General features: G+C 48.8%; 1 protein-coding gene across 4 annotated transcripts in view; it reads right to left on the reverse strand.

Annotated features, from left to right (window-relative positions):
* The window catches only part of LOC140415761 (transcription factor HIVEP3-like), a 624,924-nt gene that overhangs the window by 78,941 nt on the left and 518,530 nt on the right, over nt 1–27,453 (reverse strand). For all 4 annotated transcript variants that reach the window (XM_072501083.1, XM_072501080.1, XM_072501081.1 and 1 more), the window contains 2 exons: nt 19,436–25,052; nt 18,627–18,772 (listed from right to left, as the gene is read on the reverse strand). In XM_072501083.1, the coding sequence (XP_072357184.1) occupies nt 18,627–18,772; nt 19,436–24,721 (5,432 nt within the window). In that variant the 5' untranslated portion in view covers nt 24,722–25,052. The remainder of the gene's footprint in view (nt 1–18,626; nt 18,773–19,435; nt 25,053–27,453) is intronic.

Below are 27,453 nucleotides of genomic sequence, written 5' to 3' on the forward strand. Positions count from 1 at the left end.
CTTCCATCCCTTCTCATTTAACTCCGTCAGCATGACCCTCGACTCCCATCTCCCTCAGAGATGAAAATCTTCTGAATTCTCTATTTGATTTCTCAGTGATTATCTTCAATTGATGGTCTACGGTTTTGATCTTCCCACTGGCTGGAATCTCCAGCCGTTGGGATTCTATGTTCCCGTTAGTAGTGCACCCCCAACTGTGGGTTTCCCAGTGGCGTGGGGTGTCTTCAATGGGAAATCCCATTGACAAGCAACGGGTGTGGACAATCCCGCCACCAGCGAACGGCACGCCGCCAAGAAGCATGAAGGATGAGGGGGGAATCTTATTGAAACTTATAGGATACTGCGAGGCCTGGATAGAGTGGACGTGGAGAGGATGTTCCCACTTGCAGAAAAGCTAGAACCCGAGGCCACAATCTCAGACTAAAGGGATGATCCTTTAAAACAGAGGTGAGGAGGACTTTCTTCAGCCAGAGGGTGGTGAACCTGTGGAATTCTTTGCTGCAGAAGGCTATGGAGGCCAATTCACTAAGTGTCTTTAAGACAGGGATAGATTTGTTCTTGATTAACAAGAGGAGCAGGGGTTATGGGGAGAATGCAGGAGAATGGGGATGAGAAAAATATCAAATGTCTACAGGAATAGTGCCGGAAGACTGGAGGATAGCAAATGTTGTCCCCTTGTTCAAGAAGGGGAGTAGAGACAACCCCGGTAACTATAGACCAGTGAGCCTTACTTCTGTTGTGGGCAAAGTCTTGGAAAGGTTTATAAGAGATAGGATGCATAATCATCTGGAAAGGAATAATTTGATTAGAGATAGTCAACACGGTTTTGTGAAGGGTAGGTTGTGCCTCACAAACCTTATTGAGTTCTTTGAGAAGGTGACCAAACAGGTGGATGAGGGTAAAGCAGTTGATGTGGTGTCTATGGATTTCAGTAAAGCGTTTGATAAGGTTCCCCACGATAGGGTACTGCAGAAAATACAGAGGCATGGGATTCAGGGTGATTTAGCAGTTTGGATCAGAAATTGGCTAGCTGGAAGAAGACAAAGGGTGGTGGGTTGATGGAAAATGTTCAGACTGGAGTCCAGTTACTAGTGGCGTACCACAAGGATCTGTTTTGGGGCCACTGCTGTTTGTCATTTTTATAAATGACCTGGAGGAGGGCATAGAAGGATGGGTGAGTAAATTTGCAGATGACACTAAAGTCAGTGGAGTTGTGGACACTGCAGAAGGATGTTACAAGTTACAGAGGGATATAGATAAGCTGCAGCGCTGGGCTGAGAGGTGGCAAATGGAGTTTAATGCAGAAAAGTGTGAGGTGATTCATTTTGGAAGGAATAACAGGAAGACAGAGTACTGGGCTAATGGTAAGATTCTTGGCAGTGTGGATGAGCAGAGAGATCTTGGTGTCCATGTACATAGATCCCTGAAAGTTGCCACCCAGGTTGAGAGGGTTGTTAAGAAGGCGTACGGTGTGTTAGCTTTTATTGGTAGGGGGATTGAGTTTCGGAGCCATGAGGTCATGTTGCAACTGTACAAAACTCTGGTGCGGCTGCATTTGGAGTATTGCGTGCAATTCTGGTCGCCGTATTATAGGAAGGATGTGGAAGCATTGGAAAGGGTGCAGAGGAGATTTACCAGAATGTTGCCTGGTATGGAGGGAAGATCTTATGAGGAAACTTGAGGCTGTTTTCGTTAGAGAGAAGGTTAAGAGGTGACTTAATTGAGGCATACAAGATGATCAGAGGATTGGATAGGGTGGACAGTGAGAGCCTTTTTCCTCGGATGGTGATGTCTAGCATGAAGGGACATAGCTTTAAATTGAGGGGAGATAGATATGGGACAGATGTCAGAGGTAGGTTCTTTACTCAGAGAGTAGTAAGGGTGTGGAATGCCCTGCTGCAACAGTAGTGGACTCGCCAACACTAAGGGCATTCAAATGGTCATTGGATAGACATATGGACGATAAGGGAATAGTATAGATGGGCTTTAGAGTGGTTTCGCAGGTCAGCGCAACATCGAGGGCCGAAGGGCCTGTACTGCGCTGTAATGTTCTATCTTCTATGATTGAATGGCAAAGCAGACTCGATGGGCCGAGTGGCCTAATTCTGCTCCTACGTTTTATGGTCTTATGGGGCGGGATTCTCCGATCCAATTCTCGATCCGATCCGGCGTCATTTGCGTGTGGTCCTACCCGGTGGGACCTCAGCGTTCTGACTGCAGGGGCCGTCCTGGTTGAGGGGGGGGGGGGGGGGGGGAGATCCGACTGCGGGGCGGACCTCCACGGTTGCCAGGCCCACGATTGGGGGCTACCAATCGGCGGCCGGGCTAATTCCGGGGGGGACCTAAGTTCCTCCGTGCCAGGCCCCTGTAGGGCTCCGCCATGTTGCGTGCCGGCCGGCGCGGAGACGGCAACCCATGCGCATGCGCGGACCCGCTCCGGCCGTGGCGCACATGCACGGACCCGTGCCGCCCATGCTGGGGCCCGTATCGACAGCTGGAGCTGCGTCAAGCGCTCCAGTGTCATGCTGGCCCCTTGTGGGCTGGGGGATCGCTGCTCCTAGTGGGCAGATGACGCCGTCGTAAAATGCTCTGGCATTCACGACAGCATCAACACTTTGCCCCATTATCGGAGAATCCCGCCCTTGGGCGGGATTCTCCGGCTCCCCAGCCGTGTGCTTTCAGCGGCGTGCTGTTTGCTGGCGGCAGGATTCTGTCTTCCCTCCCCTTGTCAATGGGATAGCCACTGAAGCCACCTCATGCCGCCGGGAAACCCAAGGGCAGGGGTGCGGTGCCGGCAGGAAAAGTGAATGGCAATGGCCAGATAATTCCCATTCAGAACTCTACACAGTACTCCATGTGCAATCCAACCAACGTTTGTTGCAAGTGCAACATAACCTCTCTGGTTTTGAATTCTATCATTCGAGAATTAAACTCCAGTGCTTGGTTTGCTTTTTTAACTGATTTTTAAAACTTGTGCCGCTACTTCAAGTGATTTGTACTCTCTTTGCTCCTCTCCCCCATTCTTAGATTCTTATTTTCCAGGCAATATGTGACCTACTTATTTTCCTATATTTGTCTGTGCCGCAGGTTTATTGAGGGCGTTTTCCTCAGGAAAGTGAGCAGACCTTTATTGCTCTTTCTCAAAAAAACACCGAAGGGTCTTTTACATCCACCTGACAAGGCAACTGGGAACTCCGTTTAAAACCCGATCCGGATGACGTCACCTCCCACAGTGCAGCATTCCCTCAGTATCGCATTGGTTTCGGAACTTGAACCCAAGACCTTTTGATTTTGATGTTGAGTCAGCTGGTGAATTGCGTCTTTTGATCTTACTCAGGAGCGTCAGTCAGTGAAGGTCAATCTCAGTGGACAGTCAGTCTCCAGCTGATTCAACACTGACCTTATTTCAATCCCCAGGGGAATTGGCAGATCAAAAAGATGATAATAACTGTAACAGCTCATTGCAGATGAATTACTTTTGGGATAGCTTTTCCCCTGCGGCTTATTGAGAGAACACTGGGAAAATAACAGCCTGGCTCTGACAAGGAAGTTGGAGGGCATGCATCACAGATTAATTTGGTAACAGGTTTGAAACCCTTCTATGAGTAAGTGAATCGCAAAGTCAGCCCAAACCGAGAGATTATAAAGCACCAAAACCACATCGCATCATGCTTCGGTCAGTTGCTTTTAGTTTATCGTGTGTCACTACAAAGGCCAACACTAGCTGGTTATGTTCCAACTGGCTCTCACTCAGCTCAAGCAGCCGTTGGCATTAGATGCCCACTTAATGCGACAAGGTCACCTTCAATAATGAGCAATGAGGCCAGAGATGATCACTGCACTATAAACAATCCAGTGGTCTTACAGCCGGAAGTGCCAACACATTGGCCATACGTTCCTGGGTCCCCAGTGTAGCATTTAGTGGGTACCCCAATGATGTGCTGGGGATCCCCCTCAGAAGTTCCTGCTAAGGGTTTACCCAGCAATTACCCAGAAGCACTAACTTCCCCAGGACAATTGGCTGAGCTGGGAACCATCTGACAGAAGTGATTTAAATCACTAACTTTGGATGGTTCTGCCAGTTTTACCCTGATAGTTGCCCTGAAAGAGTTAGAGGCAAAAAAACTCACTTCTAAATCCAGAATAATAATTTAAAAAACCCAGACGCAGCCTTGCATGGGACAACCCTCCCACACACACACAACCACACCACCTCCCCTGGTCTGACCCGACCCCCCCCCCCCCCCCCTGTCTGGCCCCCAACCCTCTCCCACCCCTTTGTCTGAACCACTTACCCTTTCTTTCTCCCATTAAACATCTCCTTTACAGCAGCTAGTGCTTTAAAAAGAGGGCATTTCTAACCTCTTTGCACCCCAGTTACACCACACCGAGTCAGCTGGGAGCACGCATCGCTGCTCCTGGCTCAGCCAGCCTGAGTGAGGAAGTTTTGTAAGGGCAATGAAGAGTCCACACCGAGTAGGTTGAAACAAAAACTTACTTTATTTTACAATAACTATTGTATACAGCTCCCTACTGGGTCTTCTCTAGTCGGTGTCTTACTGGCCAACTCTATTTATACAGAGCCAAGTATTGTTAAGGCCCCCCCCCCCATCCCCTTATCGGGAGAGCTTGTATTCTGCAAGATCAATAGGGTCTTTAACCACCCCTGTGCCGCAAGACCTGTGTGGGTTATAACAGGAAGGTTGGGCTTCAGAATCCCAGTGTGGGTAAGTTCAGTATGGGTAAGATTGCCACTCTGAGGATTGCCACCCTTTCACCTGAGGAAGGAGCAGCGCTCCGAAAGCTAGTGACATCGAAACAAACCTGTTGGACTTTAACCTGGTGTTGTAAGACTTCGTACTGTGCTCACCCCAGTCCAACGCCGGCATCTCCACATCACTCTGAGGATGGTACAGGCCATTGCTTCAACAGGTGATTCTGACTGGTGCCTCTCGCTGTGGTGCGTGGGAGCAGTGCTGATGTGAGGGCCCACCAACCTGGGATCAGGCCAGGCTGTGACCAGCCTGAGCATGCCACTGATTTATACTGGCTGGCCATGTGCCTCCCACATTACTGAACAGTGCGTACCATCCTCTGTGTTTGATGAAAATCCCACCGCCACACTGGCAATCTAGGTGCTAACTCCCTGATGTGTTGGGTGCTCTGGAACACATACAGGCCACCAACACTTAAAATTGTACAACACTATTTTCTTAAGTTAGAAACTGTTGAACATACTTTCACTGTGGGTTAACACGATGTTAGATTAAACTAAAGACCTATGCCTGTCCTAACCAGTCGATGCACTCAGCACATGGTGAAGATCTGTGCTGTAAGCTGTAAACTCTGTCCTTCTGAGGGGCTGCATCCCGAATGAGCGGGAACTCTGATGCCCTCTGTCTATATAGTGATTGTGCTCTAACTGGTGATTGGCTGCGGTGTTGTTTGTGTTGATTGGTCTTGCTGTGTGTCCATCAGTGTGTGTGTCTGCACCATGATATACTGGTGTATATTATGACATCCCCCTTTTATAAAAAAATGTATGTGTGTGGCAATAAATAATGTATGGTGAGAATGTTCCTAACTACGTGTGGGGTGCAAAGACATATTTACAGGACTACGTACATGAGAACTAAGCTACTTACATGGGAAGGTGCCTGGTGCAGAGAAGCAGTATGCAACAAGAGTAACGAGATCAACACTATGTACAAACCAGGGAAACGATCAAACAAAGCAACAAAACAATTCAAAGAGTCCATAAATTCGAAAAGTTAATAAATTTAGTCTGAGGTGGGCGACGAATTCTGGTTGACCGCCTCAATGGTGGGTCGAGAGCCACCGGTTCAGGAGCGGGCTGGACTGCGTCAAAGTCAGGGGGAGGCAGAGTGACAGGGAGCTCTGCATAGTCCATGGCAGGGTCAGCAGGAGGGCGAGGCGACACTGGAGGATCATGTGGCGAGCGTGGAACGAGACGAAGGGCGCGTCGACTGCGGCGCAGAATAGAGCCATCCGGTAGACAAACCAGGGACGAGGGGGGGGGGCACCTGCCGAAGGACAGCAGCGGTTGCAGACCAGCCCCCATCCGGAAGATGGATGCGGACGTTGTCACCTGGAGCCAGAGCAGGGAGATCAGCTGCACGGGAGTCATGAGCCGCCTTGTGCTGTGCACGAGACAGCTGCATTCGTTGAAGGACCGGAACGTGGTCGAGGTCTGGGACATGGATGGACGCCACCGTCGTCCTCAGGGTGTGACTCATGAGTAATTGGGCTGGTGACAGGCCAGTGGACAGTGGGGCGGAGCGATAGGCCAGCAAGGCAAGGTAGAAATCAGACCCAGCATCGGCAGCCTTGCAGAGGAGCTGTTTGACTATATGTACTCCTTTCTCTGCTTTGCCGTTGGATTGGGGGTACAGGGGACTGGACGTCACAAGGGCAAAATTGTACCGCCTGGCAAAGTTGGACCATTCTTGGCTGGCGAAGCAGGGGCCATTGTCCGACATAACCGTGAGCGGGATGCCGTGTCGAGCAAAGGTTTCTTTACATGCACGAATGACTGCAGATGAGGTGAGGTCGTGCAACCGTATCACCTCCGGGTAATTCGAAAAGTAGTCCACGATCAGGACATAGTCTCTACCCAGCGCGTGGAACAGGTCGATGCCCTCCTTGGTCCATGGTGACGTGACCAACTCATGGGGCTGCAGGGTCTCACGTGGTTGGGCCGACTGGAAGCGCTGACAAGTGGGGCAGTTGAGCACTGTGTTGGCTATGTCCTCATTAATGCCGGGCCAGTACACTGCCTCTCAGGCCTGTCGGCGGCACTTTTCCACGCCAAGGTGGCCCTTGTATAGTTGTTCCAGGACAAGCTGGCGCATGCTATGCGGGATGACAATGCGGTCCAGTTTTAGAAGAACCCTGTTTACTACCGCCAGATCATCTCTGACATTATAGAATTGAGGGCATTGGCCCTTGAGCCACCAGTCCGACAAGGCGTCAGCCGCCGTCTCGCGGCGAATTTGGACGAGGCGTTCATCCATGGCAGGTAGATTGGAGGCCGCGAATGCCACATGGGCGTCAACCTGGCAGACAAATCCCGCTGGGTCACGTGGAGTGTTGACTGCCCTGGACAGAGCGTCAGCAATGATGAGGTCTTTGCCTGGGTGTATACCAGCTGGAAGTCGTATCGTCGGAGCTTGAGAAGAATACGCTGGAGGCGAGGCGTCATGTCGTTCAAGTCTTTCTGTATTATATTGACCAGTGGGCGATGGCCGGTCTCGACGGTGAATTGAGGAAGTCCGTAGACATAATCGTGAAACTTAACATCACCGGTCAGAAGGCCCAGGCACTCCTTTTCTATCTGCGCATAGCGCTGCTCCGTGGGGTCATCGCACGTGACGCATATGCAACGGGGGCCCATGATGAGGCCTCATCACGTTGAAGGAGCACTGCCCCAATGTCGGATTGACTGGCATCGGTCGAAATTTTGGTTTCCTTTGCTGGATGACAGAAGGCTAAGACCGGGGCTGTGGTCAGTTTTGCCTTGAGTTCCCTCCATTCGCGCTCGTGGACAGGGAGCCATTGGAAGTATGTCGTCTTCCTGACCAGGTTCCTGAGAGCCGTGGTATGAGAGGCGAGGTTAGGGATGAATTTCCCTAAAAAATTGACCATGCCCAGAAATCGGAGGACCGCCTTCTTGTCCTCTGGTGTTTTCATAGCTGTGATGGCAGCTACCTTGTCCGCATCCGGCTGCACACCCAATTGGGAGATGTGGTCACCGAGGATCTTAAGTTCTGTCTGGCCAAAAGAGCACTTGGCCCTGTTGAGGCGGAGGCCATGCTCATATCTATGTCTGAATACGCGCTGGAGGTGACTAACATGCTCCTGCGGGGTGGTGGACATAGACGCAAACACCTTCAATACCTTCCATCATTTGTTCCATAATCTTATGGAACACTTCTGATGCAGAGATGATCCCAAACGGCATCTAGTTGTAACAATATCTTCCAAAGTGGGTGTTAAATGTGCAGAGTTTCCTGCTGGATTTATCGAGCTGGATTTGCCAGAATCCTTTTGAGGCATTGAGTTTGGTAAAGAGCTTGGTGCGAGGCATCTCACATGTGAGCTCTTCATGTTTGGGAATTAGATAGTGCTCTCTCATAATATTGCAATTTAGGTCCTTGGGATCAATGCAAATTCTCAATTCGCCAGAAGGCTTTTTTACACATACCATGGAACTGACCCAGTCTGTCGGTTCCGTGACTTTGGAAATGACTCCTTGGTTCTGGAGGTCCTGCAGCTGCTGCTTGAGGCGGTCCTTAAGGGGTGCTGGGACCCTGCGAGGTGCGTGCACCACAGGCGTGGCATTCGGTTTTAATAAAATCTTGTAGGTGTACGGGAGCGTGCCCATGCCCTCGAAGACATCATGGTACTGGTTGATAATGGCGTCGAGCTGCGCCCTGAAGTCAGTGTCCTGAAAGGCAGATGTGTCAGCAGGAGAGAGAGAGTGAACTCTCTGAACTAGGTTCAACAGCTTGCATGCCTGCGCGCCAAGCAGTGAGGCTTTCGAGGAGCCCACAATTTCAAAGGGAAGGATGGCTTTGCGTGACCTGTGCATCACTTCAAGTTGGCATGAGCCGCTGGCAGCAATGGCATTGCCATTATAATCTAATAGCTGGCAGGATGATGGCTGGTTTGACACGAAGGCTTTGGAGGTCAGAGATGAGATTGGCGGAAGCACCGGTGTCCAGGCGGAATCGTATTTGGGACCGGTTGACCGTAAGGATGGCACACCACTCATCGTCCGTATCGATGCTGTATACCGATAGAGGCTGGATTCTTTGCTTCGGGGACACCCTGTTTTTTGTAATGATACCGACTCGAAAAGCGCCTTCGGGTCCTCAGTGTCAATATCAGGTAGCAGGTCCGAATCGGGCTCGGTGACCGTGGGTTGAATGGCCCGGACATTCCTGCGAGGCTGGTTGGAGCGACGAGAGTTGGCAGGCTGAGGTGATCTGCATAAGGCAGCATTGTGGCCAAGTTTGCCACATCGGAGGCATCGTCGGGATTTGGCAGGACATTGCCGCTTTAAGTGGGCGGAGCCACAGTTGCCGCACGTTGTAGCGTCAGTACATTTGCTGTGCCACCGCGCATGCGCGGTGCGGTCGTACGTGGTGCGCGCTTGGCAAGTATGTTCGTCGAAGTCGCCGTCCCCTCGTTCGGTGCGCATAAGCGCGGGAGTCCGCGAAAAGGCCACCCTCATGCAGGCTGAGACCCTGGAGTTGCTCGATTGCTTGGAGCCGTTCTGCCTCGTGGGGACCTTGCCGCGCCGTTTCAGCCGCTTGGATGTGGGAATACCGACTAGTGGTGTGTTCGTGTAGCACGCAGGTCTCGATGGCGGTCGCTAGGGTGAGCTGCTTTACCTTGAGGAGCTGCTGGTGTAGGGAGTCCGACTGAACACCGAAAATGATCTGGACGCGCATCATGGAGTCGGAGGTGGACCCGTAATTACAGGACTGCGCAAGGATGCAGAGCTGGGTGAGAAAGGACTGGAAAGGTTCATCCTTACCCTGCAAACGCTGTTGGAATACATAGCACTCGTAACTTTTATTCACCTCGATGTCGCAGTGACTGTCAAACTTAAGGAGGACCGTCTTGAATTTTGATTTATCTTCACCATCAGCAAAGGTGAGAGAATTGAAAATGTGGATGGCATGGTCCCCGGCTGTGGATAGGAAGAGAGCGATCTTCCTGGTGTCTGAGGCAGCTTCCCGGTCTGTGGCTTCAAGGTAGAGCTGGAAGCGTTGTTTGAATATCTTCCAGTTGGCTCCCAGGTTACCGGTGATGCGGAGCGGCGGCGGCGGGCGGACGCTGTCTATTTTGCAGGATGGCTGTATGCTGGTGGAAGGCAGATCACTTGCAGGTAGGTCTAAGAAGTTCTAACATCCCTCAACTCCTGGTACCATGATGTGTTGGGTGCTCTGGATCCGTAGAACACATACAGGCCACCAACACTTAACATAGTACAACACTATTTTATTAAGCTAGAAACTGTTAAACATACTTTCACTGTGGGTTAACACGATGTTAGATTAAACTAAAGACCTATGCCTGTCCTAACCAGTCGATGCACTCAGCACATGGTGAAGATCTGTGCTGTAAGCTGTAAGCTCTGTCCTTCTGAGAGGCTGCATCCCGAATGAGCGGGAACTCTAATGCCCCCTGTCTTTATAGTGAGTGTGCTCTAACTGGTGATTGGCTGCGGTGTTGTGTGTGTTGATTGGTCCCACTGTGTGTCCATCAGTGTGTGGCTGCACCATGATATACTGGTGTATATTATGACACTCCCCAGGTGCCAATGCAGTGCCCTCCTGTTGCAGGGAATGGAGGGCAGTTTGGGCAATACTGGCAACTGACCCCATTACTAAAGATTTTTTGGCAACTGTTTTTTTCCGCAGCGTGTTTGCAGATGGATCTATTCAGAAAACGAGGCAGCAGACTGAGAATGGAGGAGTGAAAGTAGCTGCTGTTAACATCACGTTTCATGGTTCTAAGAAATGAACAGCAGAAGAGCTCATTATGTGAAGAAGTGATGTCAGATTTCACGTTCATTCTTGCTTGATGGGAATAAGGGTTGGAGACAGGATTGTGGCAGTACAGAGTCAATTCTGCGATCTGCTCGTTCGCCTGGTGAGACTCCAAGTTGCGTCCACAAATGGACGACACGTTAGCACAGTGGTTAGCACTGATGTTTCACAGCGCCAGGGTCTCGGGTTCGATTCCCGCTTGGTCACGATCTGTGCGGAGTCTGCACGTTCTCCCCATGTCCGCGTGGGTTTCGTCCGGGTGCTCCGGTTTCCTCCCACATGTCCCAAAAGACCTGCTTGATAGGTGAATTGAAACTGAAACTGAAAATCGCTTATTGTCACAAGTAGGCTTCAATGAAGTTACTGTGAAAAGCCCCTAGTCGCCACATTCCGTCGCCCATTTGGGGAGGCTGTTACGGGAACTGAACCGTGCTGTTGGCCTGCCTTGGTCTGCTTTCAAAGCCAGCGATTTAGCCCTGTGTTAAACAGCCCCTATTCTGAACATTCTGGATTCTCTCTCTGTGTACCCGAACAGGCGCCGGAATGTGGCGACTAGGGGCTTTTCACAGTAACTTCATTGTAGTGTTAATGTAAGCCTACTTGTGACACTAATAAAGATTATTATTATTATTAAATCGTTCTTTTAATGATCCGCTGATCCCATCCTGGAGCAGGAAGAGCTTCTGCAACTGGCAGAGGAACCCTCACTGCAAAACCTTTTTTTATCAGAACTGCTAACCCGAAAGGCCAGTTCCCGTCACTAGCTGAACAGGAAAAGAACAAATTGCAAACAAACACTTTTGGATTTTCCCTTCACAACCTTGTGCTTCCCTCTCTGGTACTGTGGTATTGCCGAAAGCCCCATCATTATTCTGTGGGCAGATTTCCCTGCCTCGATGACACAGACTGTGCACTCAGAACAGTGCAGAGACAACAACCCTACCTCTTAAGTCAGAAAATGATCAAAGCACCATGCCATCTGGATTTCCGACAGATTGCACTGCAAAAACATTCACTTTCAAACTCCTTTTAAAAATCTGAGCTTTTCCAATGTTTTAAACAATATTTCCAACACTATTTCAACCTGAGGAAGAGACCAGAACAAAGAGCCATAAAATTTAAATAGCCACAAATATGTCCAACAAGGAATTCAGGAGCCACTTCTCTACCTAGCGGAAGATAGCAATAGTTCACAGGTCCCAGTGAATAATAATAATCTTTGTTACTGTCACAAGTCAACTTACATTAACACTGCAATGAAGTTACTGTGAAAATCTCCTAGTCGCCACACTCCGGCGCCTGTTCAGCTACACAGAGGGGGAATTCAGAATGTCCAATTTACCTAACAAGCACGTCTTTCAGGACTTGTGGGAGGAAACCGGAGCACCCGGAGGAAACCCACGCAGACACGGGGAGACCATGCAGACTCCACACAGACAGTGACCCATGCCGGGAATCAACCCTGGGACCCTGGCGCTAGTGCTAAGCAATAGTGCTAACCATCGTACTACCGTGCCGAAAATGCTTTACATGATAAACTACTCTGAAAGTGTAATGATTGTTGTCCTGTCAGCAAAAGTACCAGCAATGCTCCCGCAGCACCAATTACATGAATCTGTTTATCGCTGGGATCCAAGACATACGAACATACGAATTAGGAGCAGGACTAGGCCACTCGGCCCCTCGAGCTTGCTCCACCATTCAATAAGATCATGACTGGTCTGATTGTAACCTCAACTCCACATTCCTGCCTGCCCCGATAACCTTTCACCCCCTTGTTAATCAAGAACGTATCTAGCTCTGTCTTACAAATATTCAAATATTCTGTTTCCACTGCCTTTTGAAGAGAGTTCAAAGACTAACGACTCTCTGAGAGAAAAACATTTTCCTCATCTCCGTCTTAGTTGAGCGACCCCATTTTTTTAAACACTGAGCCCTATTTCTGGATTCTCCAACAAGTGGAAACATTGGGCACGATTCAACTAAATGGGAACAAAGTCCCATAGCGAGCGCGTTTAACTGCGTGTTTCCTGGTGCTCGTAGCGCTGAGAAACACATGGCTATAAAACGTCACTCGCTTTAAATAAGGGTCATCAGTGGGGAACGTGTGGCCCAGGCTGCACGTAGCCCTGTTTTCTACACAGAGGAGCTGGCACTGGAAGGGTATCAGGATACCATCCTGCTCAGAGGGCATGCACCTGGGGGCCTCTGATCCCCTGAGACACCCCCACAAGTGCCGTTTTGTCTGGTCTCCATTTGTGGAGAATAATGCTGAACAGCGCTCGCCTGAGGTCTCCGAGGCAAAGGGGATGGATCCCAAAATGAGAATAGCTGTCTCACTCTAATATGCAGATTTGCTAAAAAGTGATCCCACCCAGAATGGGCAGGATTTACATCACAGCCTGGCCGTTGGATCGTGCCCATCTTCTCCACATTCGGGTTTTATTTTACATCAACAGTCAATGGTATTTCGCGTTTTCCATTCTCCACATTCACCCTGTCAATACCCCACAGGATCTTATGGGTTTCCATCAAGTCATCCCTTACTCTTATAAACTCTTATGGAGACAAAGGAATTTGGGTTAGGAAACCCAGAGAAATACTTGTTCATTTTGTGAATATTTTTAATTTGGCACCTCCTCTCTGACTTGATTTGCTGTCTAACTAGAAAGTCTGTACCTTCAGTGAGTAAACCCTCAGTTCCACAATTGAGTGACAGGCTACAGCATAAGATTATAAGAAATAGGAGCAGCAGTAGGCCATTCAGCCAGCTGGGCCTGTTCTGCTTTTCGTTAAGATCATGGCTGATCTGACGGTTGCTCTAACTCCACGTTCTTGCCTGTCGCCAATAGCCCTCAACTTCCTTGTTGATCAAACATCTATTTGGCTCAACCTTGAGTATATTCAATGGCCACTTCCACTACTCTCTGTGGAAGAGAATTCCAAAGACTAGCCACATACGAGAAGCCTTTCCCTGAATCTCTGTCTTAAATGGGAGACCCTTATTTGTAAACTGTGCCCCCTAGTCTAGATTCCCCCATGAGAGGAAACATCCTCTCAGCAAGGTGGTTGTGGTGGCTGCAATTGGGTGGCACGGTGGCACAATGGTTAGCACTGCTGCCTCACAGTGCCAGGGATTTTAGTTTGATTCCGAACTTGGGTGACTGTCTCTGAGTTTACGCGTTCTCCCCGTGTCTGTGTGAGTTTCCTCCAGGTGTTCCGGTTTCCACCGACAGTTCAAAGATGTGCAGATCAGATGGAATGGCCATGCCAAATTTCCCCTTAGTGACCAAAGGTTAGGTGGGGTTACAGGGATGAAGGAGGGGATTGGGCCTGGCTGGGGGTGCTCTATCGGAGGATCGATGCATACTCGATGGGCCGAATGGCCTCCTTCTGCACTGTAGGGATTTTATGATGCTATGGTTGGAGGTCAATCATCCCCCATTCCAGAACATCAATGCAGGAGTTCCTCAAGATAGTGTCCTAGGCCCAACCATCTTCAGCTGCTTCATCAATGACCTTTCTTCCATCATAATGTCAGAAATGTGGATATTCGCTGATGACTGCACAATGTTCAGTATCATTTGTAACTCCTCAGGTAATGAAGCAGTCCATGTCCAAATGCCGCAAGACCTGGACAGTATCCAGGCTTTGGCTGACAAGTGGCAAGTAATATTTGCACCACACAAATGCCAGGAAATGACGATCTCCAAGGATCTAACCATCGTCCCTTGACATTCAATGGCATTATCATTGCTGAATCCCCCACAATCAACATCCTGGGGGTTCCCATTGACCAGAAACTGACTAGACTAGCCATATAAGTGTACCACCTGCAAATTGCACTGCATGAACTCATCAACGTTCCTGATGCAGCACCTTCCAAAAACATGACCACTACTATCTAGAAGGACAAGAGGAGCAGTTATCTGGGAACCCCACCACCTGGAGGTTCCCCTCCAAGTTGCTCACCACCACGACTTGGAAATATATTATCATTCCTTCACTGTCGTTGGGTCAAAATCCTCAAATTCCCTCCCTAACAGCACTGTGGCTGTACCTACACTTCAAGGATTGTAGCAGTTCAAAAAGGCAACTCATACCACCTTCTGAAGGGCAGCTAGGGACGGGCTATAAATTCTGGTCCAGTCAGCGATGCCCAAATCCCTAAAAGAATTTTAAAAAATGTTGGGCAGCATGGTGGCGCAGTGGTAGCACTGCAGTCTCACGGCGCTGAGGTCCCAGTTCAATCCCGGCCCTGGGTCACTGTCCGTGCGGAGTTTGCACATTCTCCACGCGTTTGCGTGGGTGTCACCCCCACAACCCAAAGATGTGCAGGCTAGGTGGATTGAACACGTGAAATTTCCCCTTAAATTGGAAAAAAATGAATTGGGTACTCTAAATTTATTTTTTAAAATTGTCAAGCTCCCTCAGAATTTAATAGGCTGGATTTTCAACCTCAAGGTGGGTAAAAGAACTGTAGAACCATAGAAAGAATCCCTACTGTGCAGAATGAGGCTATTCGGCCCATTGTGTCTGCATGACCCTCCGAAAGACCCATCCTAGGACCACTCCCCCGCCCTATCCCCGTAACCCCACCTAATCTGCATATCTTAATAATAATATTTATTATTGTCACAAAGAGGTTTACATTAACACTGCAATGACGTTACTGAAAATCCCCCAGGCGCCACACTCAGGCACCTGTTCGGGTACACTGAGGAAGCATTCAGAAATGTCCAATTTACCTAACAGCATGTCTTTCGGGACTTGTGGGAGGAAACCGGAGCACCTGGAGGAAACCTATGCAGACACGGGGAGAACAGGCAGACTCCGCACAGACAGTGACCCAAGCCGGAATCAAATCTGGTATCCTGGAGCTGTGAAGAAACAGTGCTAACCACTATGCTACCGTGCTGCCCATCTTTGGACCCTGAGAGGCAATTTAGCCTCTAACCTGCACATCTTTGGACTGTGTGAGGAAAGCGAAGCTCCCAGAGGAAACCCGCGCAGACATGGAGAAGTTGGGAAATTCCTGGCTCACTCCACCTGCCTGGGGAGAAAGCACCCACTAGGATGGAATTTTCATTGTCTGTGTGAGTGAGTGAGTGTGTGTGTGTGTGTGTGTGTGTGTGTGTGTGTGTGTGTGTCGGGGGTGGGGGGGGGGGGATGGCAGGAGCAAACTTCCGTCGGGATAGCTGACCTTGGAAAAGGTTTGGAGGCAGCCACAGTGATTGCTGGATGTGGAGGCCTGCCGAGGTGCTGTGGGACTTCCTCCCAGTTAAAATAAAGAAATAGGCCCTCCAGCCCTAACCTTCACACCATCGAACCCCCACACACTCCCCATGTCCATCAATGAAACTTCATGCCCCTCCTCCCACCCCACCATGGCCCCCATGCTAAGCTATGTCCTTCAGGCAACCCCTATACCCCCTGATGCCCATCATGCCAAGTCATGCTCCCTCAAACAACCCCTATGCAGCCCCCTGCCCCATGACTGAACTGGTTGCACAGCAACAAACAGAGCAAATGAATGAATAACAAATTAATATTCTATGCACATTTTCTGTACATATAAAACAGTTATCAAATTAGCAGTGGCCCACAATGGCAGCGGTCCAAGTCTATGCCAATTGTCACTTCTGTTAGTGTTTGTTACACTTCATTGAGCAAAACAAATATTCATCGTCAATCATCTCGATTAAACCTTTGTGAATGCGCTAATCTACCTTAAACACAGGGAAATGTGGCTTTCCACCCAGGAAACATCTTACACTCGTAAGTAAATATTGCCACAACATTTTGCGATACAATACTCCAAGTTCCTTAAAATCCAAATTAACATAAAACGCAGCATCATCTCTGACATTCAAACAAATCCGTCTGAACCATCAAAAACACATTGGCCTTTAAAGGTTATCTGCATCCTCCAAACTACTGTGATGTCGTTGTTCAGTGGGAGATAGTGTGGGCCTATTACGTATGTACACACACACACACATACATACATGTACATTACACGAACACACACATTACACAGTGACAACACACATTACGTACATTACACAAATATCAACACACACTCGCACTGAATAGTTGCTTGACCTTTCACAGTGCTCAAAATCGCCAAGCCACGGGCCATCTCTCTGAGCATCACCCTGAACAATTCCCTCAGTGATATGTGTTTTCATTAGAGTTCTCACCCAGAAAACCAAGCCCCCCCCAATGTTACTGAGTGAACCTACAGTGCGGAGAATGTAAAGAAGTCTCTATGACTGTCCTTCGTGAAATACTAACATAGGATGAAGGCTGCCAAGACTGTCTCCCCAATAATCACTTCAAAGAACAGAAAGCAAATTGACAATGAATTTGCAAGTTCCTGGAATACATGGCCAGGGAGTAAGGATAACAGGTATTCACACAAATCAGCCGAGCTCTATTCTAAGTTACTTACTGTCTTCTTGTGATGTTGCTCACTGATAGACCAGGACCCAAAGCACAATTGAGTTTGATTTGATTACTAATCTGCTTTTTCTGCTTAAGGTCACTACTTGAAATAGGCCAATTGCAGTGCCTTCTGAATTACTGCGGTCAATCAAAGGGCAGTTGTAACTGCTTGTAAATTACAGACTCTAGCGGAGTGATTGGCTTTCTTTGTCTTTTTACTACACTTTTCCCTACTAACATTAAGCACTGAGCAGTGCTCCCTTGAAGTGCCTGTGCGCAGCCACGCACCAGTCCCTCAAGTACCGCACACTAATTATTATAGCAGCACACATCCTGATGGATGACTGAGGTTTACTGCCACTCTAGTCCACAGTAAAGAAGTGGTAGTCAATGGGAATCAGAGGGAAAATCTCCACTGGTTGGAGTCATACCAAGCACAAAGAAAGATGGTTGTGGTTGGGAGCACTTTTTAGCAAATCTGCATATTAGAGCAAGGCAGTAAGCCATTCTCTAATGTGAAGATTCCCAAAGTACCCGAGGCTTTGGATTTTTTTCGGGGCCTTGGAGATTGGGACGCGATTTAAAAGTGGCATTCCGATTTTTCGCGACAACGGGGATTTCAGGCCAGCGGAGCTCCCAATTGTAAAAAATGGGGGTATATACAGCCTCAGCCACGCGTTCCCCATTTAGGCCTCTTATTCAAAGCAAGTCGCGTTGAATAGCCACATGTTTCTCGGCACTGCCAGAAGGTGGGTCACCATCACCTTCTTAAAGGCAATTAGGGATGGGCCATAAATAGTGGCCTAGCCAACTATGCCTTCATCCGTGAACAAATTTAAAAAATAACTGTTAGAAAAAATTAGCTTCCTTTTTAGATAAATGAGTCCTTTGGTGTCCTTTAATTTTCATAAATGTTCAGATACATCACTTAAACGACAACACAATTGGATAAGCAAGAGCATCTACATCTGACTTGAGGGAAATGTGGGTTCTTGCTTACTTTGTTCCATGATAACATTGGCGATCATTTGTACTGGTCAACTTGCAGCCAAGACAAGGAATAGTGCCCATGGGAGGCAATAGTTTTCAAATACCTCATTTTCAGCCAGTGCTCATCAAGCACAGGCTGTGAATGAGCAAAAGGAACCCAGTTTTTAATGCAACTTCTCAGTCATTTCTGTTGCTGTTCTAGTAATACATATTTATTAATGATAAACAATCCTCAAAACAGACAAAAATAATTTTAGCCCATGTTTCGCCATGTCCCTCAACCAATTTTACCTCCAGAAACACAGTTGGTTACATTTTCTCCCTCACCATTTTAAGTATCTTCCCTGGCAAGTACAGTCCAATTGTGCTACACTTTGGGTCAAAGAAAAAAATAGTTTAACCTTTTAAGTCCTCTTTGAACCATGGGGAGGAAGTTTGCCTCAAACCTGCTGTATGCTAAAAGGTCTGTCATGTGACCATTCTAATGATGCTTGTAGGCTGCAGTGTTAAATCCCCATGGCAAATATTCTTCACTGCAAAGGTCATGCACTTCAGAGCAAAACCACCATCATTCTACAATAGACAGAAGTGTTAGAACACTGCTCTTACCCTCCTTCAAAGATCTTAAGTCTAGTTGGCTCCACTCTCTTGGGTGTTGAAGTGTCTTCTTCATGCGTCTCCCTCCTCTCTTCTTCCTTTTCTATTTTGCAGACTTCTTTTCTACCATCACCAGGAAGCAGGGTAGGACTATGAATCTGTGCAGGAAGATTTTAATTGAATCATTAGTGCTATTCTGGGTAATATGCTTACCCCCTCATGTCTCACTTCTTTCTACAATCCGCAAGCGTTCAAAAATAAACGCATTGTCGATCTGGGGTTAATAACAGACTTGCAAGGTCAATGCCCAGAGAAATTAGTGAAGCAATCAACAAAAGCATATAGAACATTTTGGCAATTATAGTCAGAATAGTGGAATACCAGTCGCCAGAGGTTACTCATTTAAGTGAATTTGGTCAGTTCTAACTTGGGGAACTGAAAATGAAATGAAAATCGCTTATTGTCGCAAGTAGGCTTCAAATGAAGTTACTGTGAAAAGCCCCTAGTCGCCACATTCCAGCGCCTGTTCGGGGAGGCTGGTATGGGAATTGAACCGTGCTGCTGGCCTGCCTTGGTCTGCTTTCAAAGCCAGTGATTTAGCCCTGTGCTAAACCAGCCAGACCAGACACATGAGAAAAATAAAAAATAAATAAAATTAGCAATAAGTCCCAACTGCAAGCTCAGGGTTCCTTTTTTTTAGGCCCCTGCCAATGGTGTGGTTCATGTTTTAACATTTACCGAATATTTATGTCTATTTCTCTTAATGGGGATATTAGCAACGCACCATGTTAAATCAAAGCCGTGTCTCATTGCAGCCTTACCTCACTAACTCTGAGTTTCCTTGTACTGGATGGGACCAGTTTACCAGTCTCTCGCAGTGGAACAGCAGCCATGGTGTAGATTTCCTTGCTGGTCTTCTGCTTTGATCTCAGAAGTGCGAGGCTTATCTTGGTCGACATGCCGGGTAGGTTGGGGTTGTACAAACTGATGCACCAACTGCCGTACACCGAAGATTGTGGGTCAGTCTGCTGCACGGGGTTTGGCTTGGCGTACTTCAAGTAGCACCAACTGACATTAGTGGTTGTGTGAAGACTTGGGAAGCGTAGTACCTGTTGGATATCGCTAACTTCCGTGCTGGGCTTTGCAGGACTGGGACTGGCGGGTGGCTCAGGTAAAGTGCTGGCGGTGAGTTGCTGAGGCTCTTGCATGTGCAGAGGACCTCTCTCTTGGACCATCTCCTGGGAATCTTCTTTCTTCACTAACCCTAAAGGTGGTTTATTTCTGTACTGATGCCCGGGCCAGGGTTTGTATTTCTCTGAAGGCCCGGGTGACTGCAGGGGGGAGTGCAGGAGGGACAGAGTTTGCTTTGAACTGGAATCCCACTCTTGGAAGGTTTGAGTAGATGAGGCCTTTGATTCAGCTGGATATTGTCTTGATGGCTGGGGTTTCTGAAGTTTGGCAGCATCCTCTGCCCTTGAATGTGTTGCACTTAAATGCTTAACTAGCTCAGTGCTCTCTTCTGATTCCTCTTCAATCTCTTCCTCCTTCACACGTTTCTGTTGCTGGGTCTCCATTGTTAGTTCTAAGCTCCCTGCTGGAGACAACATTCGTTTGCTTCCACCAATGGTAGACGGATAACTGTCTGTTCCGCAGGTAACCTCTGTTGGCGATGCGAGTGGTATATAACCCTTTCTTTCTGTCATGGGTAATGGTATTCTTAAGTATGATGATTGAAATAAGTCTCTGTGGTGGCCGGCAATCATTTGTGCCAAGTCAAGCCCTATCCCGTGCATTGCTGGAGTACGTACAAGGGTGCCTTTGGGTCTGCTGTCTTCTACTCTGCAGATGACCACTGCGGAAGGACTTTCTACTGACTGCGTCACCAACATTTGTGACAGAGTTGTGTACATCACACTGCCGTAGGTCGGCATGTGGGTCTGAACCCTCACAGGCACCACGAGTGATACCACAGGCTGGAGAGTCTCAGGAAATTCAGTGATTGAGGGCTGCGACACGGACAGCGACGCGGTGCCGAGGGATGGGACAGGTGAAGAAAGGGCAGCGCTGGATGAACTGTACTCGGGCTGTGAATGGAAAGGTGGCGAGTGAGAGGGGATGCGGATCGGGGGAGACAGATGGGTTGGAGGCTTTTGTTCTCGGAAGTGAGCACCAGCTTCTGCTTGCAACTGAAAGGCAAGCTGCGAGCACAATGGCAGGAAGGCAGTTTGTGAAGTGGATGTGGCCGCTGGCCGCTGCACATGCGGTAGTGAGGAAGGATGAACTGGCAACTCAACGGGCTGTTGTCGAATCTGTTGTGCAGCTTGGAGGTGTGCTTGCCTAATGGGCAGCTGGGGTGTTGGGAACAGAGGATATGGGACATGAGGCAGAGCTGTGGAATTTGGAAGCACCTCTGGCATCACTGGCGGTGAAAGCAGTGAAGATATCTGCCCTTGCTGCTGAAGGTGGTGTTGGCCTGGGAAAGGAGAGAGCTGCTGCTGTAGATATTGCTTCTGTTGTGGCACGGCTTGTGGTAATGGCTGCTGAAATGCCTGGAAGGCCTCGATTGGTGGCTGGGTGTAAAACACTTGGGCAGTATCAGACTGCAGTTGTGAAACACTTGGCTGGCAGCAGTGAGGCGGTGGGGGAGGGGGAGGAGCGCGATAATGAGAACCGTGAACAGAAGATTTACCGAGAGCATGCACTTGCTCGTGCTTCGAAAGGGATTTGGCCTCTTGCTCAGATTCTGTGTACCCACTCAGCGAAGTCTGCCGAACTAGGAAACACCTTCTCCGCTCTTTCAAAGGGGAGGGCAATTTAGAGCCCGAGGACGATTCAAAAGACAGGCTACCATAATCAAAAGACTTGCTGCGCGCTTCAGACGCTTCAGAAGGATGTTGCCCGCTGGACGCTTGCTCTGATGAGGATCGCCTCATCTCACGCTGGTGGTGGTAGTGAGCGGGCACAGTCAGCATGTGAGAGCCTCGAGGCCTGGCATGGATTTCTGGCAGCTGCCCAGCGAGTTCCTTTAATGAGGTGGCTTCTGGCTTGCAATGCTCCTCCCTTTCAAATGATGCCGAGCGACTGGAAGCGTGGGAGACACTACTTTCTTGACTTGGGCTTCTTGCCAGTGTGACAGACTCGAAGCTCGATTCACCCGAAGACTGTGACATTTCCGCCAAGCGCAATCTCTTCTTTTTCGGTGGCAGCTTCTCTGTTGGAAACTGTGAAAGGGTTTGACTTCTCTGGGGCCACTGGAATTCTTCAGGTGTTTTTTCTGGTTCTTTTGCAGCAGCTTCCTTTTTCTTCTCCAATTTATCTGGCTCCTCTGTTACAAGGATCTCAGGGACCTGGATTTTGTGTTGACGGACTAATCGGGCCTGTAGGGGATGATGATGATGGTGGGGCTGATGGCGAGGATGTTGAGAGACTGGCTGCCAAGATACCGTTGGTTCTATCTTTGCAGTTTGTGAAGGATACTCGACGGGCAGGCTCTCTTGGGAACACACGCTACCTAGGTGCTCTAATGATTCTGACTTCTCAAAAGAACTGGGCCTGCTTAAGGCATTGGTGTGTTGGATGACGGAGATTTCCTTTCCAGTTGTTCTTTTGCTGCCACTGTCTGAACTCAGGGCCTGAGATAAACTTTCGGTTGATGTGAGCCTGGCTCTGATTCCTGGGTCCAAACTTGCTTCCGCTGCCTGTGTAGATTCACTTTTGGCTATCGGCAAGGTCATTACAGTCGGGCCACTGGCAGTTTGAGATGAAAGCAGTACCGAGGGCTGACCGACTCCAGTACTAGATGATGCACTTGGCACCGCAACAGAAGAGGAGGTCGATCTGCTGCTGTAGTCACTCGGGGTTTCTTCATCATCTCCAAGGCTCTTCTCTTTCCTCCTCTTCCTCGCCGGTGTGAGCTCCAGCGATGGACGTAGTTTGTAGTGCACTATCTGTGGCTGCATATCGTGAGGTAGAGCTCGATGTTCTGTTTCGCGTGGAACGTGTGCCAGGTAGGGCCGGGATCGTGGTGCATGCAGCTCCGAGCAGTAATATTTCTTGTGGGTTTCGTAGTTGTTCCGTTTCCGGTACCGCGCCCCACAGATCTCACATTCGTACATCAATCCTTTCACCCGTGGGCCTTTCTTGGTCTTTTTGGTGGGGTCAGTCTCAGCAGGTTCTTGCTCTTCACCAGACCTGCTTGGCTGCGCCAGTGTCTCTTTCCCCAGATAACCAGCTTCCTCTGTCTGATACTCCATCCCCGAAGGTAACTCGATGGCTTTTTGTCTCTTCAGCATGCGGTGTTGCGATATTAGCCCATGGCTGTGACTGAAGGCCTGCTCCGGGTCTGTCATCCTATCGTCAAATGAGTAGCTTCCCTTGAATGCTGGTGGGAAACAGGTGCTACTTGCAGAAGGCATGGAGTTGCTTCTCGTCAGAGGCACTGTTTCGGTGGCACTATGGGCATGGCGTCCTGCTGAGAATGCGTGCCTGCTTGGATCTGAGCCCAAGCTACTGGAGCCCAGTGACTTCAGGTCAAACTGAAAGGATTCTCTAGAGGTACATGGCTTTGGAGACTCAATGCTACCGCGTCGGGATAATGAGGTTCTACGAGGCTTGACGCTGTCTATTTGACTGGTGTCCACCACTGCTTCGTTAATGGTGATGAGTTTTGTGATGTGTTCTATAACGTTTTGTTCCATTTGGGCTTTAGGCACAGAAAATGAAAGTGCACCAGGCTTGTCTTCCGAGGCCATCTGCTGTGTCCTCTGAGTTGCACTCACTGCAATCATAGATGCTTTTTGACCGTATCGACCGTACTTTCCGAGAATAATCTCGGCGTAAGACTTTGCACTCTTCTGTGGAGGACTGATTTGCAGCTCCGCACTTTCCGAGCGAGAGAAGTAACCCGACTCCGTGCTGCCTTTGCTCCCAGGGCTCAGGAAAGTCTGGGACTGTTCGTCGGCTAGCGCCTTCCTCCTCTCACTTAGCCGCAGTGCTAGCTTTTGCTTAATAGTGTGCGAGTCTTCCGGCTTGTGGCTGAAGGAAAAGTCAAGGGAGGATTCTGAAACCTGTGAGCCTTCTTCGAGACTTGGTGTTTCACTTTGCTGAGCTAACGTGAAGGCCACCTGCCTTGGACTCAACTCCTGTGTGCCGAATGAAGTGGAGCCTGGAATGTGCTTATGTTTAGACGTCAGGTCGAGCGAGTGGCCTGACATCCCAGATGTCTCATCTTCTGAGTCTGTGCTTTCATCTCCTTCTGTGTGCTCCTCAGCTTCTTCCCCACTTAGCTTCTCTAATTCCAAACCAGAGGTGCTTGTAAACATCTCTCCTTTTGTGCCTGTTACCAGCCCTGCTTTGAGTTTATGAGCGTGAGATTTCCTATGTTTGTACAAATTGCTTTTGGTCTTGAAGGAGAAGCCGCAGGAATGGCAGGGGTAGGGTCGCTCCCCTGTATGTGACCTGATGTGTTTTTGGAGCACGCTGGGCTTTGCGCAAGGTCGACCGCAGAACTGGCAAATGTACTTGCCAGGCTTTTGAGGCTTCTTGTCCTTTCTGAACGCCTCCTCCTGTTTCAATGAAACTTGAGGGGCATGGTGGCCATAAGCAGGTTGGGCAGACTGAGGCTCCTCTTTGAGAATGATGGCGGAATGGGAGGGTAGAAGGTGTCCGTGTGCGTGAAGCCCAGTGTGGACGAAAGAACCAGAGGCAACAGGCCCCCTAGGATCAAATAGCTGCCAGGATCGTCTCTCCAGTCCAAGGTCGGGTTTTACCGGGGCCATGAATGCTGGTGGCATGGGTGGTTGCAGGAGCTGTGGCGAGGCGTGGTGCGACTGCTCGTAGGAATAAGCGCTGGTGTGCTTTGGCTGGTCTGGTGCTGGGGCTTGTTGGTGAGCGCGCTCCGTGGGAAGCTGCAGCGAACTTGGAAAACACGACTGAGGCGGGACAATGTCACCACTGAGGCTTCCTTGAGGGTGAAGCTGGACTGGCTGGTAGGCAACAGTCGGCCTTACACTTGAGGGAGAAACTTCGCCTCTGCTCGATTTCCTGCCTGGACTCTGATCAGACCTTCCTGTACTTTTCTGGCGTGCAGTGCTTGGCTCAGGCTCCATGACCTAGCAAAAGGCTTCAAGTACTATTGCGTTGGAGTTTGGCTGGATTCATTTGCTAAACTTTGTGTCTTTTAGAAGATCCCTTTGCAGTTCACATTTGCTGAGAATATTTCCCCTGTTCCAATTGTTTCTTAAGGTCCTTATAAAGTATTCCTGCTGGATACTGGTGCAAAGAAAAGGGACATTTATTTAAAGTTCACTTCATGGCGAGTTCCTTTGAAGGCAATTATCAATCACATACAACTTCAACACGGTCATTCCAAATAGTTTTTCTGGAACCTTCTTCACAGCTTCTCTTTTCTTCCATTATAATCTGGCGTTGGCACCGTTCCTTCAAGATAAAAATAAAACACACAAAGGACGGGTCAATTACTGCATTTGTGTGACACATCTTCCAATACAGCAACTCGCATTTGTCCTGTGCCTCCACGGGACTAAAACATACCAAGGCATTTTACAAACATTTGACTTTTCCCAAGGCTTACAGAGGGATATTTCTGGAATTCATTGCCTAAGTTGGTGGTTGAGGCAGAAACGCTCAACTTATTTGAAAGGTACCTCGATCTGCATCTGAAGTGCTGTATCCTGTAAGGCTACCAACCAGGTTCTGGAGAGTGGGGTTAAAATCAGTGGCTAGTTTATTTTTCCTCTTTTTTGGGGCGGCGCATCCACCATTGGCCGAATGGCTTCTTCCTGCACTCTCAGCTTTATATGCTTCTATGATATTAAGGCAGGTGGTCGGCAGGTAAGTTTTAAATGAGCAGCTTAGAGGAGGCTCACAGAGGAAACTCCTGAATCAGGAGGCCAGACAGCTGAAAATATGGTCGCCACTGGTGGCGCGATGGATATTGGAGATGCTCAAGGGTTCAGAATTTGCAAGCTTCAGCAACCCAGCAACATGCGAGTGATAAGTCGCCGGCTGCTAAGATTTCCTGTCTTAGATTTTCCAGGCTGTTTATTTTTGGAAAGGGTTTGCCATGCAGATATTCCTGAAGAAAGAAAACCGATGATTCACACCAATTTGTTTGAACCTAGCTCTTGCTTACTGCGTTAGTTTTAGCAGACGCTATTGGGCGGGATTTTCCAGTCGGAAATTTTCCCCAAGACCGGAAATTCCTGCCCGAGGTCAACGCTTCTTTCAGTGGGCTGTCAAATTTTCTGTCCCGCCTGCGACGATTCCCGCAGTGGGAAAACTGTAAAATATACCCCACTATTTTCTGGTCCTTCGGGTAAAGGTGGCTGCGCGCGACTCCAGTCCCACATGGTCCCCAGAAGTGGAATGCTACTTAAGAAAGTTGCCACAAACTCCTCAGGGCATCTAGGTTTGGCAATAAGTCTGGCCTTGCCCATGTCCCGAAGAACAAATTAAAAAACAAAATTAAACTCTTCCAAACCTTTACGTCGATACTTTATACACAGTTAATAGTAGACCAGCTGCCTCCTTCTCCTGGGAAACAGGTTTGCAATCTCATCAACCAATCAAATTAACTAACTGGAGAATAAACAGAACAATTCTGGAAACAGGGAGTAGGCCAGGCTGCGTTGGTGGAGGGAGAAGCAGGCTTTGTGTTACTGCCTTTCATCCGAACTTGAAAAGTTTCACATCGAACAGGTTTCAAGCTAGTGCAGAGCCAGAGAAAGGGAAGAATGGAGGAAGGAACAAAAAAAGGTGAAAGGCAGGGGTGACTAAATGATGAAATGGAATGATGGTGCAAACAAAAGAGGGGCTTAAAAGCACTCGTGAAGAATGAAAAGACGGGAGAAAAAAAACTGGGAAATACTAGAAATACCAAGCAGGTCAGGTCTGTTCTGGGCAGCACTTACGAAGTGAGTAACAGGATTGATGTTTCAGATTAATGACCGGACAGAATCCTTCAGTTCCAACGAAAAGTCAGTTTTTCTCCACAGGCACTGCCAGACCTGCTGAGTATTTCCAACATTTTCTGTTTTTATTTCAGATTTCCAGCACCCGTAGCATTTTGTTTTTATGTTGGGAGAAATTATGGATCTGGCGGGGCTGTTAATGTCAAGAGCAGAATGGAAACCTGCACCCGCTGGCTGAAAACCGAGAGCCTTTGTCATGATCTGAAGTTATCAAAGTCCTTGCTGAGCTGCCAAACCTAACTGAAGATTGTTTGAGCTTCCATCGAGTTTCAACAGTGGATGAGGCAGCGAACAGAGGGGTCAGCGTGTGAGAAGGGTGGAGAATTAAAATGGCAAAAGCAACCCAAGGTTCAGGGTTACACCTGAGGACTGAAAGGGGGTTTTCAGCAAAGTGATCATCCAATCAGATAACTACAGAATGGGCCTTTGAGCAGCCAGTCAAGTTGGGAATAAAGCCTCTTGTCCCTGGTTGAAGACTTGAATCATCTACACGTGGCATGTGGTCAGAGAAAGTTGGATTTTTTCTGCAATAATCTTAATAGCTTAAATCAGTATATTGTACCAAGAAACATGGGCTGGATTCTCCTACCCGCCCCGCCACATTTCTGCCCCGACCCGCCGGCGGGATTCTCCGTTACGCCGGCCGGTCAATGGGGTTTCCCATTGTGGGGCAGCCCCACGCCGTCGGGAAACCCCCCGGGTGCCGGCAAAACGGAGAATCCCGCCGGCGGAGAATCCCGCCCAATGTTCTTGATGTTAACTAAATTCTGCTGATGAAAGTCAGATGGCATTGAAGCTTCAACAGACATTTGCAAATAGGGATGATTATGACCTGCTGCCAGGTCGTG

Source organism: Scyliorhinus torazame, chromosome 1 (genome assembly GCF_047496885.1).
Source record: "Scyliorhinus torazame isolate Kashiwa2021f chromosome 1, sScyTor2.1, whole genome shotgun sequence".
NCBI lineage: Eukaryota > Metazoa > Chordata > Chondrichthyes > Carcharhiniformes > Scyliorhinidae > Scyliorhinus > Scyliorhinus torazame.